Below are 15,520 nucleotides of genomic sequence, written 5' to 3'. Positions count from 1 at the left end.
TGTGTTGAAAACCTCCTTTGGGTTTATGTTCCCATAGGATATTGTTTTTTCTAGTCATATTTTTTGGTAAGGGGCTCATGGTAGCAACACCTGGAAAACACATGATAGCAATACCAGACTAAGCCAAATGGAAGAAAAAACAAAATTAATATCTACTCTGTTAGAAAAATCACCAAGCAATTATGACTTAGGATGTGGAGCTGTCTCACAATATAAAGCTTGTATTGCATTATGAGTAATATTCTAAAAATAATCTTGCTGCAGCTTGCTTATAACCTTTCAGAATGATTTTACTATGGAAGTGAAAACATGACACCATTTAGAACCACACTAACCTAACTAACATTGAGGGCAGTCATCCTGAAAATTACGAAGAATACAAATGGAAAATTTACCCTAAAACACATTTCCAGTATTCCATCATAGTGAGTTACAGCCCAGAGAAAAAGAACCAATGCTAATTCTAGTGTCAATGAACCAAAAAATGTCAATGGTAATTTCAGGAGATTTCTGTGATCTTGGTAGTGAAATAATGAATGAAAATATTGAAGTAGTCTTTAAAAATGCATGAAAAAGGAAAAGATGTAACACTTTGGTTCATATTTTACACATCAAGAGTCCATGGCATATCTTCATGCCCAAAATAGTGTGACAATTTCAGTCTTGCTCAATTCTGCTTCTAGGAAATACCTCATGGGGTCAGTGTCCAAATAACTAAATGTTTCCAAGATGTGTAGGAGTACTAAGTTTTTTTTTTTTTTTTTTTTTTTTTGGTTTTTTAATACTGGCTCAAGAAGTATTTTTGTTTTTGTTTCTACAATTCATAGTTTTTTTTTGCAGGGAGCACTGTGAGGCGATATGGTAGAAGGTAACAAATGGTGGTTTTTTTTGGTTTGTTGGTTTAGCATTAAAGAAATATAATCAAGCATCCTAGCTCTAAGAACCCAAATTACAGACAAATCTTTGTTATTTCTGTCTGTGTTAAATTTTGTAATTCTTTTTAGTGTTGGTCCATCCATTGCACTTCAAAAGTCAATATGTAAATACATTGCACAAAAAATTGATTCTTATTAATATTAGTATTAACAAAAAAGTTTATTAATTCCCTGTATAAATAACTAGTTTACTTTAATAATGATTTTAAGACTTATCAGTGGCCTGTACAGCATGTTCTGTAATGTGCATGTCATCTTTCACTGACAAAAAAAGATATCTAAGGTCATACGATCCTCTGTGTGAACTGTGCAGGAACTATAATTCCTCTTTTTGATGCATTGAATTATGGTGACATTGTTCGCTATAGGAAGGCTACTCTAGGAAGTCTCTGGAATGTCCATCTTCATCTACTTATTCAAAAGCATAAAACACGTGTGCTGGTGTAGAGTAACAGAGCAATTCCCACTCAGTTCTACCTTCTGTTGAAGTCCAGCATTACTAAACATAACTAAATGTTTGTGATAACACTCCCCAACAGTGAAATTGTATAAATTTATTTAATGGGGTAAAAAACTTTTTGTGGAAAGAGTACCATCAACTCTAAACGTGCTTTCAGGATTAAGTCTTTAGAGCTTGCCCAAATCTATAGTTGACATGTCTGGGCAAATGTTTTTCTAGTATTTCTGGACTCTAGCTCATACAAACTCTCTGAGGTACTTGCTTGATGTTAGTAAATTGTTTTCTTCACCTAGTGATCAAATACATGCATCAAATGCAAACATCACCTCTGAAGCTGTCATTGATGGTAGTAAAAGAATTGTCATGAGAGTAACATGTTGGTGACCATACGCACTGCCACAAATGGCATTCTGCTTCTACTGAGCATTTCAGCCTGGGACAGTTAGCATTTCAGATATCTTAATAACCAGCAAAACTTGGAGACTTCACAGTTTCCTTGTTAAAAATTGCTGCTGAACCCTTGCCATCTCTTTTTGTTCTTGTATTCTTAAGTTTAAAAGGATATACTTTCTAGTATTAAAAAAAAAAAAGTTTTATTTAAAATAGAATCTTCCACATATATAACGATTTATTTCTTAATCTAACTGTATTACTCCTGAAATATATAGTATCTGATATAATATTATTATATAGTATTAGTACTCGTATACAGTATTATGATCTTTATAAGGTCATGCAGCCAGTACATAGTTTACAGCTACATTGCTTCAGGGCATTTTACTAAACATGCTGTACACCAGGGCAATTTTTCAGACTTTTCCATCACTTCAGGACAAGTATTGTGTATGTTTTATTGACATGTTTTTGTTTTATTTTGTTTTGTTTTTTTACCTTAGGCAGCACTGAAATTTATGGATTACAACGGCAACCTTCACTCTTTCTGTCAGTCTTCTAAAGAATCCCTCTATCAATTTTAAATATGCAGGCTTCTTGTTCTAAGTGTCACCAACTCCCATCTCTTCTATATCCCTCACAATCTTTTGGAGAGTTGACTCCTGCCATCTTTCTGTCACTGATACCAGATGGTCCAGGCACTTTACGCTTTCCCTGGTATGATAGTCAATGCTTACAAGTTCATTTTCCATTCTTTGGGAGTCACCTGTGCCATAAATATTTTATGGAATTCAAAGCCACAAAAAAGCAATTGAAAAAACTGTTCATATTTCATTTGCAGATTACCTGACCCACAAACTCATCACATATATTTTATGTGATTTATCCAAGCACTGTATTTTGTCTTTAGAGAGGACTACATATATAGGCAATGAGATGCAAGTATTTCGCTAGTGAGAGGCAGAGATTTAACTAATGCACTGGCTTCATACTGGTGGAGTGTGAAACAAAGCTAGCTTTCTCAGCAAGACTCAGTTTCTGAGGGTCTGAAATCAATTCATTCAACAGAATACCTCTTGGGTGCAAGCAGAGTCATGTGATAGAGCTTTGTACAGTGAATGGCACAGTGCTTCATCAAGCAGATCAAACTATAAAAATTACCTTTTACCAATGATTATTGAATTTATTTTGCTGTAATCATCCTTCACCTTAAATGCTACTGTCTCGTGCTTGGCAAAGCCATCTTGTGCTGTATTACTTCCTATATAAGAAGATAAATGATGCATAGAAGTCCTGTACCTGTAACTGCATAGAAGTCCTGTACCTGTAACAGGTAAAAATAATTCTTAAGGAAAATTACGTGAAGCCAGGGGCCAACATAGTTGAGTTATACTAATGTCATGGAGGTAAATGATGTCAGAGGAATATACAGAAGGACATTTAAGACATGAGCTGGAATTCTTGGAAAAGCCAAGAGATTGAACTGGGTCGTTCAAGAAAAATGTGAAGAGAAACAACCTTAATCATCACCTCTGAAGTTAACAGGCTAAAGTGATAAAGAATTGTGCAGTCTGTATCTCCTCCTTACAAAAATAGTAACACAAAACCTTTCTAACAGATCATTGGTGGCCTTTCCCATTAACAGGATAGAAGTGATGCAGGAAAGATAGGCGGCCCTTGACTGTTAATCTCTACTATTGTAAGTCACACACAGATTGAAGTATGAAGTCTTAGCCAAGGAACAAAGGGAAATAGTTCATTCAGGAAGAGATTAAGTCATTTCTTTGAGCAATTCTCGCTTTAAGCAGATCCTCAGCATTCCAGGCACAGCACCAAAGGCATCATGGTTTGGGGGCTGCCCATTACTGTGTTGACTTGCTGATGTGGCCTAGAAGGCCACAGGAATTTCCTGATGAATTAAGACTGTAGAGGGTAAATATTTAACTATGACGCATATAAATATACTCAGTACTTAATGGCAGTGATCCTAAATCCTCACTTTGGTTACTTTCATCTACATATGAATGGCCAATTTTCAAATGTTCTAGCAGTCTTCCTTTTTTTTTTTTTTTTTTTTTTTTTTTGGTGTTGGAGGAGACTTCAGAGGATCAGGTGTTATATAAAATGTTTCAACAAGATTTCAGAATTATCAGACCATCCCTAAATAGATTTTCCATAGAAAATATTATTTTTTGAGAAGATAATTATCTGAAAGTCCTTGTCCTCCTGCAGACAAATACATGACTCAGAACAGAAAAAAGCATGTGAATAACCATATTATTCACCCTCTCTGTTACCCACGTACTGAGATGATGAGAGAATTTTTTAAAAGGGGAGTCTATTTAATACCGTTCTCCTTCCTACAAAAGACTTTTGCATGAAAACTGAAACTCCCAGATGGTTATTGCTAAATCTGTTTGAAACTGAATGTAAGAAAGTGAAAATCAGCACATTTAAGTAGAGCTATAGGTGAAATCCAAGCTGAAAATTCATTCAATACAATGCTCAGAAAAATTACAAGATCAACATTTCAAACATTATTTTCCCCTAAATCTGCATTGTGCAAGACCATATTTGCAGACAAGATTCAGAAAGAAAAATAAACTTTTATAAACATCATCTGACAACTTTAAAACATCCATAAATAATATGAACCAAAGGGCAGGCAAGTCTATAATTACCACACAGATAGACGTAAAATCTTCTTTGGAGGTTGTATTAGGGCTCATGTTTTGATTTGTGTGCATATTTAATATGTGTTCTGAGGATTTTGAATGTATAAAAGGTCAAATGTTAAACTATATCTCAAAATAGTAAATTTATGCATTGAGAATTTATTTATTTATTTTTAACCCACAGTCAGGATGTAAGAACAGAATTTTGAAGGCTGGAATTTTTTTTAAGAATGGCTGAAAGTTTGTTGTAACATTTAAAATAGGGGGCAGGTGCACCCAAATGATGCTAGTTCTTTTGTCTGTAAAACCTCCAGGAGGTGGAAACTAAAAGCCTGGCTTCCAAAATGATGTGATCCCTAAGGCAGAAGTTTCATAACATAGGTACTATCTTTCAAGAAATCCTCTTGCATACAGATAGCCTTTAAAGGAAATTTAGTTGTAAATGTAGGCAGGATCAGTCTGGTATTATTGTCCTGCAACAGAAATAGCTTTTAGATTCAAAAATGATTAGCACCAATTTGATCATTTGTGCTGAAGTGTGAAAGGAACTGTGTTGTCAAAAAGAGATAAATTACCTTTTAAGATCATCTGCTCCAACTCTTCAGTTCTCCCATACCTCTATAGTCTTGCCTTCATTTCCTGGCAGGGATACTTAGAGTTTATCCTATCTTTAGGGTAATCTCTCAAGCCCATCCACCTCCTTGGTCTAGAGAGAGGGGAAAGCATGCCAGAACCCAAAGCCTTGGGAAGAACAGGTTCTGCTAACTGGAACAAGTGGATCTTGGTTCAACTTGTTCTGCAGACTGGAACAAATGGATTTTGGTTGTCCCCACACATTCTTATTGCAGAAGGAAAGCCTGGTACATGATTTGCAACAAAACAACTAGACAAAACGTGCCAAATGGCAAGAAGTTATTCTGATAAATAAAAATTCCCAGAAGATGTGAGGAAAAATTAGAACTGTATAGTTATGCTAAGTCCTATTAAAGAAGCAGATGCCATGCACCACTTTGATTTGTAAAGGCAAAAAGCACAACTAGGTTTGTCTTGCAGTGAACACGTAAGGACAGAAACATATATGGGATGGGCAGTACTTGGATCCAATATTTTTTCCAGAATATGTGAAAATTCTTGCTTCATATACAATCTCAAAAGGACAAGGTCAAATGCACACATAACTTACAAGCAGCATAGTATGAGGACTCATTCACACAGAATTAATTCATGAATAATACGCAAGGTTTTATCTTGCTATCAATCCTTCTATTATTTGTGTGTGTGTGATGTGTGTGTGTGTGTGTTGTTTTGTTTGTTTGTTTGTTTTGAACCTACAGGTCAATTCCAGGTGGTATCCGAAGTAGGTATTTAGCCCAAACTATAAATGTTCCCCACCATATAAAAAGTAATGTTTTCCTCTTTAAGACAAACAAATTATGGTTGTGAAGGTTGTTTTAAAACAAAACCTCCAACAGCAGATAAATGTGTATAAAATGTAGAAATGGATTTAAACGACGATACTTAGAAAAGGATTTTTGTGTACCTTATCACCACTCACTCCAAAAATCAAATGCATGCATATGTATATATGCATGTATGCACAGACTCAGGCACCAGGGAGAGGTGTCCAAGGCAAAGAACTTCTTCAGATGCTTGCACAATTTGGGATCAGGACTTTTTACTGATAGAGCTTCAACACAGATTTTCTAACTACAAGTAAAATTGCATCCACACTTTCAAGCTTATTTCTCTCTTGTTTGAGAAGGGAATAGTAACAGATCATATGACTGACTGTGTGCTACCATATGGCGGACCTTTAAAATATCTTACTAAAGACATATGTATTCCACTATAAAACTATCATAGTTCTAATTGTTCCCTCTTTTCTTAGTAGATTTTTCTCTTTTTTTTTCTTCTTTTTTCCTTTCCTTTCCTTTCCTTTCCTTTCCTTTCCTTTCCTTTCCTTTCCTTTCCTTTCCTTTCCTTTCCTTTCCTTTCCTTTCCTTTCCTTTCCTTTCCTTTCCTTTCCTTTCCTTTCCTTTCCTTTCCTTTCCTTTCCTTTCCTTTCCTTTCCTTTCCGCTGCTAGAAGCAAGTTAAGGAAATATAAGAAACTTTATTCATGTAGCTACAATGTCTAATAGAATGCTGATTTCCTATATGACTTCCTCAGAGGGATTCTAAAATTATTTCAACTCATTTTTCTTTGGTTTGATTTGTTTTAATCCCAAAAGAAAATAAATTTTTAAATGCATGGTAATATAACTTGGGCATCTTTCCAGCTGACCCGATATCTGTCATGCTTTGACTGTCTATGCCCATATGTTTGTACAATATTTAGCAGAGCCCCACTATTAGGTCATATTTAGACAAGAAAGTTGTACTAGTTTAACTTGAATCAGTTTTAAAAAGGGTTAATTAAACTGGTGCAAGTCCCTGGGCAGGCTTCTTATCCCAATGTAGGAGTGACTTAAATTATTTCAGATTAACCTGATTCTCAACTAAGGTAATGAACAGCAAAGCTTGATCTTTCTGCACAAACTTTAATGAGAATGTAGTGTAGACGTGCAGCAATTTATGGCATTTCTAAGTTACCCTTCTGACTGAATATTCACCACAGTGGTGTTTCATAATGCTGTCTAAAATATGCACATGCGGTTACACAAGAATAACCCTGTGTTAAAGTACAGCTTGCTTCATAAGAAAAAGAACTCTTCCTATGAAATATGATACTATTTCAATTTCCTTTTCCTGATCAAACTTCAACACTTTAACGAGAGGAAATCCTTATGCTACTGGGAAGACTTTTACACGAGAGCTGTTTATTCAAGACACTTGGGTTGCTGGTGCTGAAGGTGAGGTTCACAGCACAGCTAAAACCATGACAGTGGTTCTAGAAGGTCCTCACTTATTAGTTCTTCCTTGTTTGCCACTCACAGCAAAGAACTAATCTGCATTGTAAGTTGAAATGGATACAAACAGGTTGCCAATTATCTTCACCATTCAGGATTTGTCTGCAATAAATCACACAGGCAAGCCCAGTTTTGATAATGACAAGTTTATTCAAAATTTCTGGTAGCAATAGGTCTGAAAAACTATCCGTTCCTCAGTAGTCTGCCTCAAAATCTGTGCAAGACTGAACCGAAGTCCTATATTCACCTTAAATGAAACAGGATGGAACTGTAGCTGCTGCAGTGTGTTTAAGAATACTGTAAGAATGAGAATATTTCCCACAATTAGCAGAACATAGCTAATACAGAGTAAAATATAGCTGTCTCAGCTATAAACTGTTTACTCAACTGTAATTTGAAAAATATACTCAATATTACACATATTCACTGCATTTGCCTACTTTTAACTACTTTAGTTACACATTTTAAAATAGATTTCCTTTCAAAAGAGTTTCTGATTTCACATCACTTTCTCTAAACACATTTCACTAAATATTATTACCATACATAAACTGCTAATAGCATAAAATGCCTTCCACCAGAATGACTCCAAAAGCAGCACAAAAATATATATATTAAGCCTCCCAACAGCCTTGTGAAATTGAGTAGTACTACAATATCTGTGTTAGAAAAGGGAAACAGAAATACTTAAAGTTTATGATTTCCTTGCAGCCACAAGGGAAGTCTATGCTACAGCTATGTACAGGGAGTAAGGCTTAAATCTATCCCACTTAACTGAAGTATTTAAATCAGGAAGTGAGCTGTTCAGGATTTCCCTGGAGTCCATGAAGAGAAGCAGGGACTTCCACGGGATGGTTCAGATGGCTGTCTCTTCCTCTGGGCCTGCTACTGTCTCTTGACGCAGAGCTGAGAGATTCCCTGCAGCAAAGAAAAACCTATCTTGGTTATCTCTGGACTTTGGCCAGAAGTTTGGGTGGAATAATCCAGGCCTAGAATACCCAGCCCTACACTTTTCCCACATGGGCCTTTTTTCCAAGGCACCCAGCACTTTGAAGTAGAGACAGCTTCCAAACCACAGAAGAGAATGGGAACAATGAGTTCTCAGCACCCTTGAAATTACACGCCATTTACTTTACATCAGCTTCATTTAGGAAAGCTCTCAGTGTTCCAAATGAGATCTCCCACTGGGCATGTTGGTTGCACAGTTCTGATGACTAATAAATGTAATATTTTATTGTTACCAGAAAGTTCCTAATTACAGCAGTCATCACTGAAAATAAACACAATCAGGTTCTACTGCACATTGTGATAAAGCCTTCTGCCCAAGCATGGGAAATATTTTTTATGTCATTTGCTACCAAATGTGGCAACATATGCCACTGGCCTTCAGTATACTTCTCTGATTCTTCTACCTCTTAAAAAAAAATGACAGTAAAGTGACGCTTTCAGGCATTTCCATGTTTGACATCTTGCCTCTTTCTCAGAACGTCCCAAGGACTTCAGCAGTTTCATGAAAAAGCTTTTGAAATGCAGGCATATTATCAGTCATGAGACCTTTTTGGAGGTAAATAGGCAATTTTATTTTTAGACTCAGATGTGAATTTTCTTAGAGCCAGATTGTTTCAATACATTTATACTTGCTCGTTAAGGTTAGTTTTGACATAAACTTATTCATTGAGTAGTACATACTATTTAAGTATCCCATTTTTTGAACCCTCCATTTGCTCTACAGCTTGTCTGTGGGAAGTGACACTTTAAATTTCATTAGGATGAGGCTTTGCTTTGGATCTGAGAATTCATTGACTTCAAGGCAAAAAGGAGCACCTAGAACAATTAAGAGCCTCTGAGTCTAGACAAGAAATACAAATTCAAGCTGAACCCCAGGTAGGTTAGTGGCCAGTTTTGGATAATGATTTCTCAATGTTTCCTGTTAGTCATGGCCTACCTTGAAAAATTAAAGATTTAGTGGAAAGCTATTTCTTCTGTAGTCCTGTTAGTAATGTTTATACAAGATGAATAGCAGATTTCAAATCTAATGGTCTGATTTATTTGTGGAAATTAACAGGAGCTCATCATGGATCTCTTTTGATTACACTTAATATCCAAATATTATGTAGACGTCAAGGTCACATGTCAAGTTCACATTACAAAATGCCCGATTAAGCATATCCACTAATAAAATTGATTGTTTACTGTTTCTTGCTGTAGTTTAACTGGGCAATATTGTTTTGTTTTGTTTTGTTTTGTTTTGTTTTGTTTTGTTTTGTTTTGTTTTCAACGTGACAAAAATTTGCACTGCTCATTATCGCCACTTCCATATCTATATTAATTTAGATTATTCCCATGTGTTGAGGAATTTTTGAAACAGCAAGGAGGCCATGACTTGCTGCAGCTGAGCAAACCAAGCTACCAGGATGACTACAAGGAGTTGCCATAACGATGTTCCCTTATCGCCTGATTGAAGAATTAAAAATATTGTTGCAAGCAGGTGGCACTTCCTTCAAGGACAAGATCTACGTGACTGCTAATCACAAGGGGGTTGTTTTCTTGCAGGTGGGGTTGTTTTCTTGCAGTTGTTTGTCTGAGTGCTCTCGACCGATAATCTTGTGTGAGACATTATCTGCCCCTGCTAAATTGCTATAAGAGTCAGGCTATTTGGGTAATAAAAGCAGAGCATGATCTAACTATATTGGTGAGTGTCATGTCTTCGGTCGGTCTTCCAGCAACACCCATAGCTTATTATGACAGCTTTTTAGACCTTGGCCACTTTGGGCCAAGCTCTGCTCCAATTTATCCCATCTTCACATCAAGAGTGTCTTATATGCAATCTTCCCAACCAAATTAAATTCCAAAGCAAAATTCAGCCACTCCTCATACATGAGCCTGCTGTGCTAGGCCCTGCTGGCAAAGACAACAGAGGGCAGCAGACTCTCAATGGAGCCACAGAACACACTGAGAGTACACCAATCTTTCCAGAAGCTGGTTTCTTCCATGCAGTAACTGGTACCCCTCAAAACCTTATAGGTATTTGAAACCCGAGTGAGTGTTAGTTCTGAAAAATGCGAGTCAACAGAGAGCACTGAGGGTGCCATGGACAATAAACTTTAAAGTAGATTATGAGATAGATACAGACAGCCCAGAAAAACTGCACGTCAATTCTTTCTTTAATGACAGAATCCAAATCTTCATTTTGTACTTCTTCCCTTATATCTGGTGACAGCACAGACAATTTAAAGGGCAAGAGAAGCTGAAAGATTCTTTAAAGCTGAAGATTATTTATTTTGATTAAGTATTGTAATGTCAACAATATTTGCAGAGAGAATCAAAAAGAAATCTAAGTTTGGATACTGGTGTATCAGAATAATTGTGGTTTACTTTCAACTCAAGGTTGTATGCCTGTGTTAGCTCCTTGTAGTATAAGATTAAGCATTCATTTGAAACATTTATGATATTCTGTTTAGGTAAGGATCAGAAAAAGGAATGAGTGGATCATGTAAAGCTCACTTTCTATGGCAATAGCAATTATTATCATTATTTTGACTAAGTATATGAAACACCCATCTATATAGCTATAGTACATGTATACTGAGTTCATCGATACCATAAGTTCACCAAGCTAAGAGAAAGTTCCAGAGCAAGACATGATGATAACATTTCGTGTAACTGCTCTTTGGCAATACTTAGACACTGCAATTAAATACCAAACAGTATCATGTGTGCCAGTCAGTTGCTGCAAGAAAGAAAATGTGATGAACTGTTTGTTTTGATCTATTAGTATAAACATATTGCAGAAATGAAACTCAAGCTTAAACAATGGGGAAAGTTATCCGGTATTAAAATAAACAGTTCTTGGAAAATCTCTAAAAATGTTTACCGAGTCATCTTCTTCCGAGCAGTTTCTGCACAGAGCATTTTGCTGTGTCCCTGGTTTGCCAGCCAATCCCGGTTACACTGACTGCAGATATGCAAATGCTAATGGACAAGGCTGGAACTTAATTGCCTGTAATCAGCTCCCCAAGGAAGTGCACTTTTATCTAGAATCAAGCTAGTAGGTCATCAAAGAAGCACTTTTGGTTTTGAGGGTGAGAGTCTATTAAAAAAATAAAAATAAATAAAAAAATAAACAAAAAAACAACAAAAAAAAACTTATTAACTTATTTTGCTTCTATAAATCTGCTAGTTTGCTAGTTAGGTGTACTAGAAAACCATTTAAAGTTAAAATGCTATTCAGTTTATTAAACAAATTATGCTTTCATAATTTTTTTAACTAAATACTGAAGGCTAGCATTTGTGTAAAGAAAATAATTCACTCTGCCATACAATGCTTATATACAATTTTAATGAAAGTTGTATATATTATGTAGCATAATTATGGCATAATGCACATTGTTCTTTTATGTAAGTCAGAATATATCTCATATTCTGAAATACAAACACTGTTTCTTACTATAACTATTCACTTCCAGTCACAGACCTATAACTACTAACTAATCTTTATTTTGTTTACAGCAGGTACATTTTAGGGTACTAATTAGTGTAACACTAATTACATCTGATATTAAAAGTTTTTTGGGGGGCAGTAAATACAGACTATAAAAATGAGATGCAAGATAGCTACATAATGTATTCATTTACACTTAAGCATTATGCTTTTTTTGAAAGGAAGTGAGTTATGGCTGAGATGCTTTGTAATGGTAACAACAACAAAGCATATGCAGTATTCAGAGATGCTATAATGGAGCTGCATCAGACTCATTTGTTCAGAGTGAGGCATACTCCATCACACAGAGAAACAGGTCCTTTCATTAAAGGGCAAGCTGATGCTTAGGGATATATGCACAAGCCTAGCTTCACATAACACCCTGGGAGCAGAGGTCTGGGGGCTGGGAGGGAAGGAGGAGGGGTGGTTTTGCCCACAACCCATTTTACAATCACTGCGAAAGAAAACAGTCCTCAAATACAAAACCATTTCACTGAGCTTCCTACCTGTTCAATCACTTCCCTCCAAAGTGTGAGAGGACTAACCCTAACTCAGGCATACACACTCCAGAGACTCATTTTTCTTCTCGTTCAGTTCAGAGTGAAACAGTGATCTTAGTTCAGTCTCTAGTGGACAAACACAGAATAAGTGAAGTCTCATAAGCATGATTCAGCAGGCAATTTGTTCAAGCAAAATCATGTGCACACATAAACACAGATAACAATTTTCCTCTCTCGGTGCTTGCCTCAGCCTCCCAAGATACAGTAAAATAATTTCTTAAGAAATGCTTTCCTCTACAAAAGACATCCCCTCATTTCCAGACTTATATTCCCCAAAGCAGACCCAGATATTAAATAATGAGAAAAGTAGTCTGAAAAAAAATAATAATGCTTCGTTATATTTTGTTTTATAGTCACATGTTTACTGGATAAAGTCATTTCTTTCTAGAGCCAGATATGCAAAGAGCACAATTAATTTACCAAGAGATCAGCAAATTCTCTTTAAAGATTTTAGTTGGCTTAGGGGGATGGAAAGGATCGTTTAAGTTTTTTAACATATTTCTATCTTGTATGCTGGACTTTTAATTGAGATAATTAACAATAAATATGCTAATATTATTTTTTAGCCAACCCAGTAGAATATTTATTAGCTTTTCATTGATGTTTGTTCTTAGTATGAACTTTTGTTACAGTTAAATCATATAACCATCAAATGGGTGCATAAAATAATTTTCTTGTGCCATCTTACATGACTAGTTGCATCACCAGTTGCTCAATATGCTAAGTTTTGCCAGGTCAAAATGTCAGAATAAGAATAGGAATATTACAAGTAATAAGACACAAAGGCTGTTTATATATTTATTTTTACTTGTCAACTATCCCAAGGCATTTCCATTACTAAGGCATAGACACGATCCTTCAGGGTATGTAATTTTACTCAAGTGAATAATCCTGTTAAGGTGAATGGAGTTGCTCACACAAGTAAAGCTATTTAAATATTTAAGTCTTTTCTGGCCCAAACTTCATTTCATATACAAAATACTGGAAAGTTCATTAGAAAATTAGCACAAATTCTTAAAAAGAATTGTTTCTGTTAACTTACTGCAACACCTTCCACACCATTTTTCCCTTCCTATGAAAGAATACACAAACAAATTAAAACAGGCTGTTTCAAGTCCAGTGTACTCTACACATTTTAAAAGTTTTACTGTGATGATTTAGAAGTGTGAATGCATATATGTTGTTTTACTTTTTTTTTTTTTTTTTGATTGTTTATTTGTTTGTTTGTTTCTTTCCTTCCATCAATTAACTGGGTGAAATAATCACGAGATTTACGTCTGGAGGAGCAGTGATATTCTTAACACAGATCCTATGAATGTTGATTTTTTTAAATGTACACTTTTGCTGTCAGAGCAGCAGGTATCCTGCATGACATCTGCTCTGAATCTGTGAACTGTAAGTAGAGTTTATAAGACTACTTAGTAAGTTTTGTCCTAAGAGTCTCTGGTATATTTTTGTATACACTGGCTCACAAAACATAGATGGTCTCTGGAGATAAAGCTTTAAGAAATTACATCTTTCAGTAATGTGAAGAAAATTCTGCTCCTGACAGCAATACCACTAGAAAGGTAAACTCTGGCTGTGAGATTTCTCCCCTACTCAGCCATGAATGAGTTAAATCCTTATTAAACTCTTTTCTTATAGAAACTCATGAAAACTATGAACAGCATAAGTATCATCACAAAAAAAAAAAAAAAAAAAAAATATATATATATATATATATATATATATATATATATATATATATCCATTCAGCTAGAACTGAAAAAAAGAAACACTTACTTTTTGTAGCCACTGTGTGTAATTTTCCATCACATGTTCCAGATGCTGCAGTTTCTGGGAAGAGAAATCCTGTTCCACGTGAGGAGCATCTCTCTGAAGAGCATTTGTGTTGTACTGGTCTGTCGTGCTTTCACGACAGTTCCCGTCCTGTTCTGGCAGGATGAAAGTATAGGTGCACTGCCCATGCTGAATCCGGTTAAATCTTCTCCCACTGGCTTCTGGACCCCGACGCTGAGTATTACAGCCTATGTGAGCAAGAAGTGCTGCCAGGAAAGCAAAGGAAAGGAAAACTGACATGTTACTATTACTTTCCTTTCCTACTCTTAGAAAAACTTTTTCTTCCTTTCTTTATTTTTTTTTTCTTAATTTCCCGTAAAGTCTCTGGAAAAAAAGGAGTGGAGAAGCGCACTTTAATAATCAAGCTTGGATAAATAGTTGTTTCTTTTTTTCAAAAAAATCACTGTAAGAATAGTTTCCTTAGTTAAAATTGGGATTATTTATTGCATAGTAGTTAAGATTTATTGTTTCCTCTCTGTTACAGTCCAGCATGTAGCCTGCTTTAGTCAGCTGCATATGCATATCCCAGTCTCTTTCCCCTACACTATCTGCAGCAGAACTGCTATTTTCTCTCAGACTTCAGTGAGTTTTATTAAGGTTGCACATTCAAGCCAAGCTGGAAGCAAGCAGCCTTTCACAAGATGACTTGACAGGAATGCGTGTATGAGTGCGCCCCTATGCTAAGGATGGCTGATGGCTCAGTACAGAGGGATCGTCTTACAAACTGGCTGGATGCATGACCTCAATCATGCATGGCGTTCCAGCCCCTATTGCATACAACTGCTAAGGGCTTTTGACGAATTTACGTAAGTTTAATAAGTAAGGCAGTCCACCTTAATACACTTCATATGTTCACACTGACCTATTAAAATGTAGATAAAGTGTAGAAGTTTGTTGTAATTCCTCTGTAAATATACAAAGCACTGAAATTAAAAATACTTTCAGTTCTGTGCTGCTCACAAGCCATTAAAGAATTGTAAGTCAGGAGAATGACACTTATGGGAAAAAAAAGTTACTTTTAACCCTCACATATTTTAGCTGCATTTTAAAGAAAATTGTGTTTCTTTAGCAGAATTTACAGAGAGCATTTTACAAGATAGAATGAAATTAAGGCTGCCAAGTAGTAATGGGAAATGGCACTTCAGAAGGATTATTATTTTCTGTGTTTGGCTTCAAAAATAAAGTAACTAAGTATTAAACATCGAGTTATGGAGGCTGAGCTATTCCAGGTTGTCTGCTGTACCCCTATGTAATTATCACATGCAACACAC

General features: G+C 35.7%; 1 protein-coding gene across 2 annotated transcripts in view; it reads right to left on the bottom strand.

Annotated features, from left to right (window-relative positions):
• Positions 1 to 14,949, bottom strand: part of ANGPT1 (angiopoietin 1) — a 182,076-nt gene extending 167,127 nt beyond the window's left edge. Inside the window, exons 1-2 of one of the 2 annotated variants that reach the window (XM_005025877.6) lie at positions 14,193 to 14,949; positions 13,453 to 13,482 (exon numbers count right to left, since the gene is read on the bottom strand). In XM_005025877.6, the coding sequence (XP_005025934.1) occupies positions 13,453 to 13,482; positions 14,193 to 14,489 (327 nt within the window). In that variant the 5' untranslated portion in view covers positions 14,490 to 14,949. The remainder of the gene's footprint in view (positions 1 to 13,452; positions 13,483 to 14,192) is intronic. The other variant, XM_005025878.6, reaches the window with a different exon arrangement.
• Positions 14,950 to 15,520: the final 571 nt, after the last annotated feature.

Source organism: Anas platyrhynchos, chromosome 2, assembly GCF_047663525.1.
Source record: "Anas platyrhynchos isolate ZD024472 breed Pekin duck chromosome 2, IASCAAS_PekinDuck_T2T, whole genome shotgun sequence".
In the NCBI taxonomy this organism is placed as follows: domain Eukaryota; kingdom Metazoa; phylum Chordata; class Aves; order Anseriformes; family Anatidae; genus Anas; species Anas platyrhynchos.
Note: the sequence above shows the minus strand (reverse complement) of the source record. Positions and strands in the feature narration are given on the sequence as shown.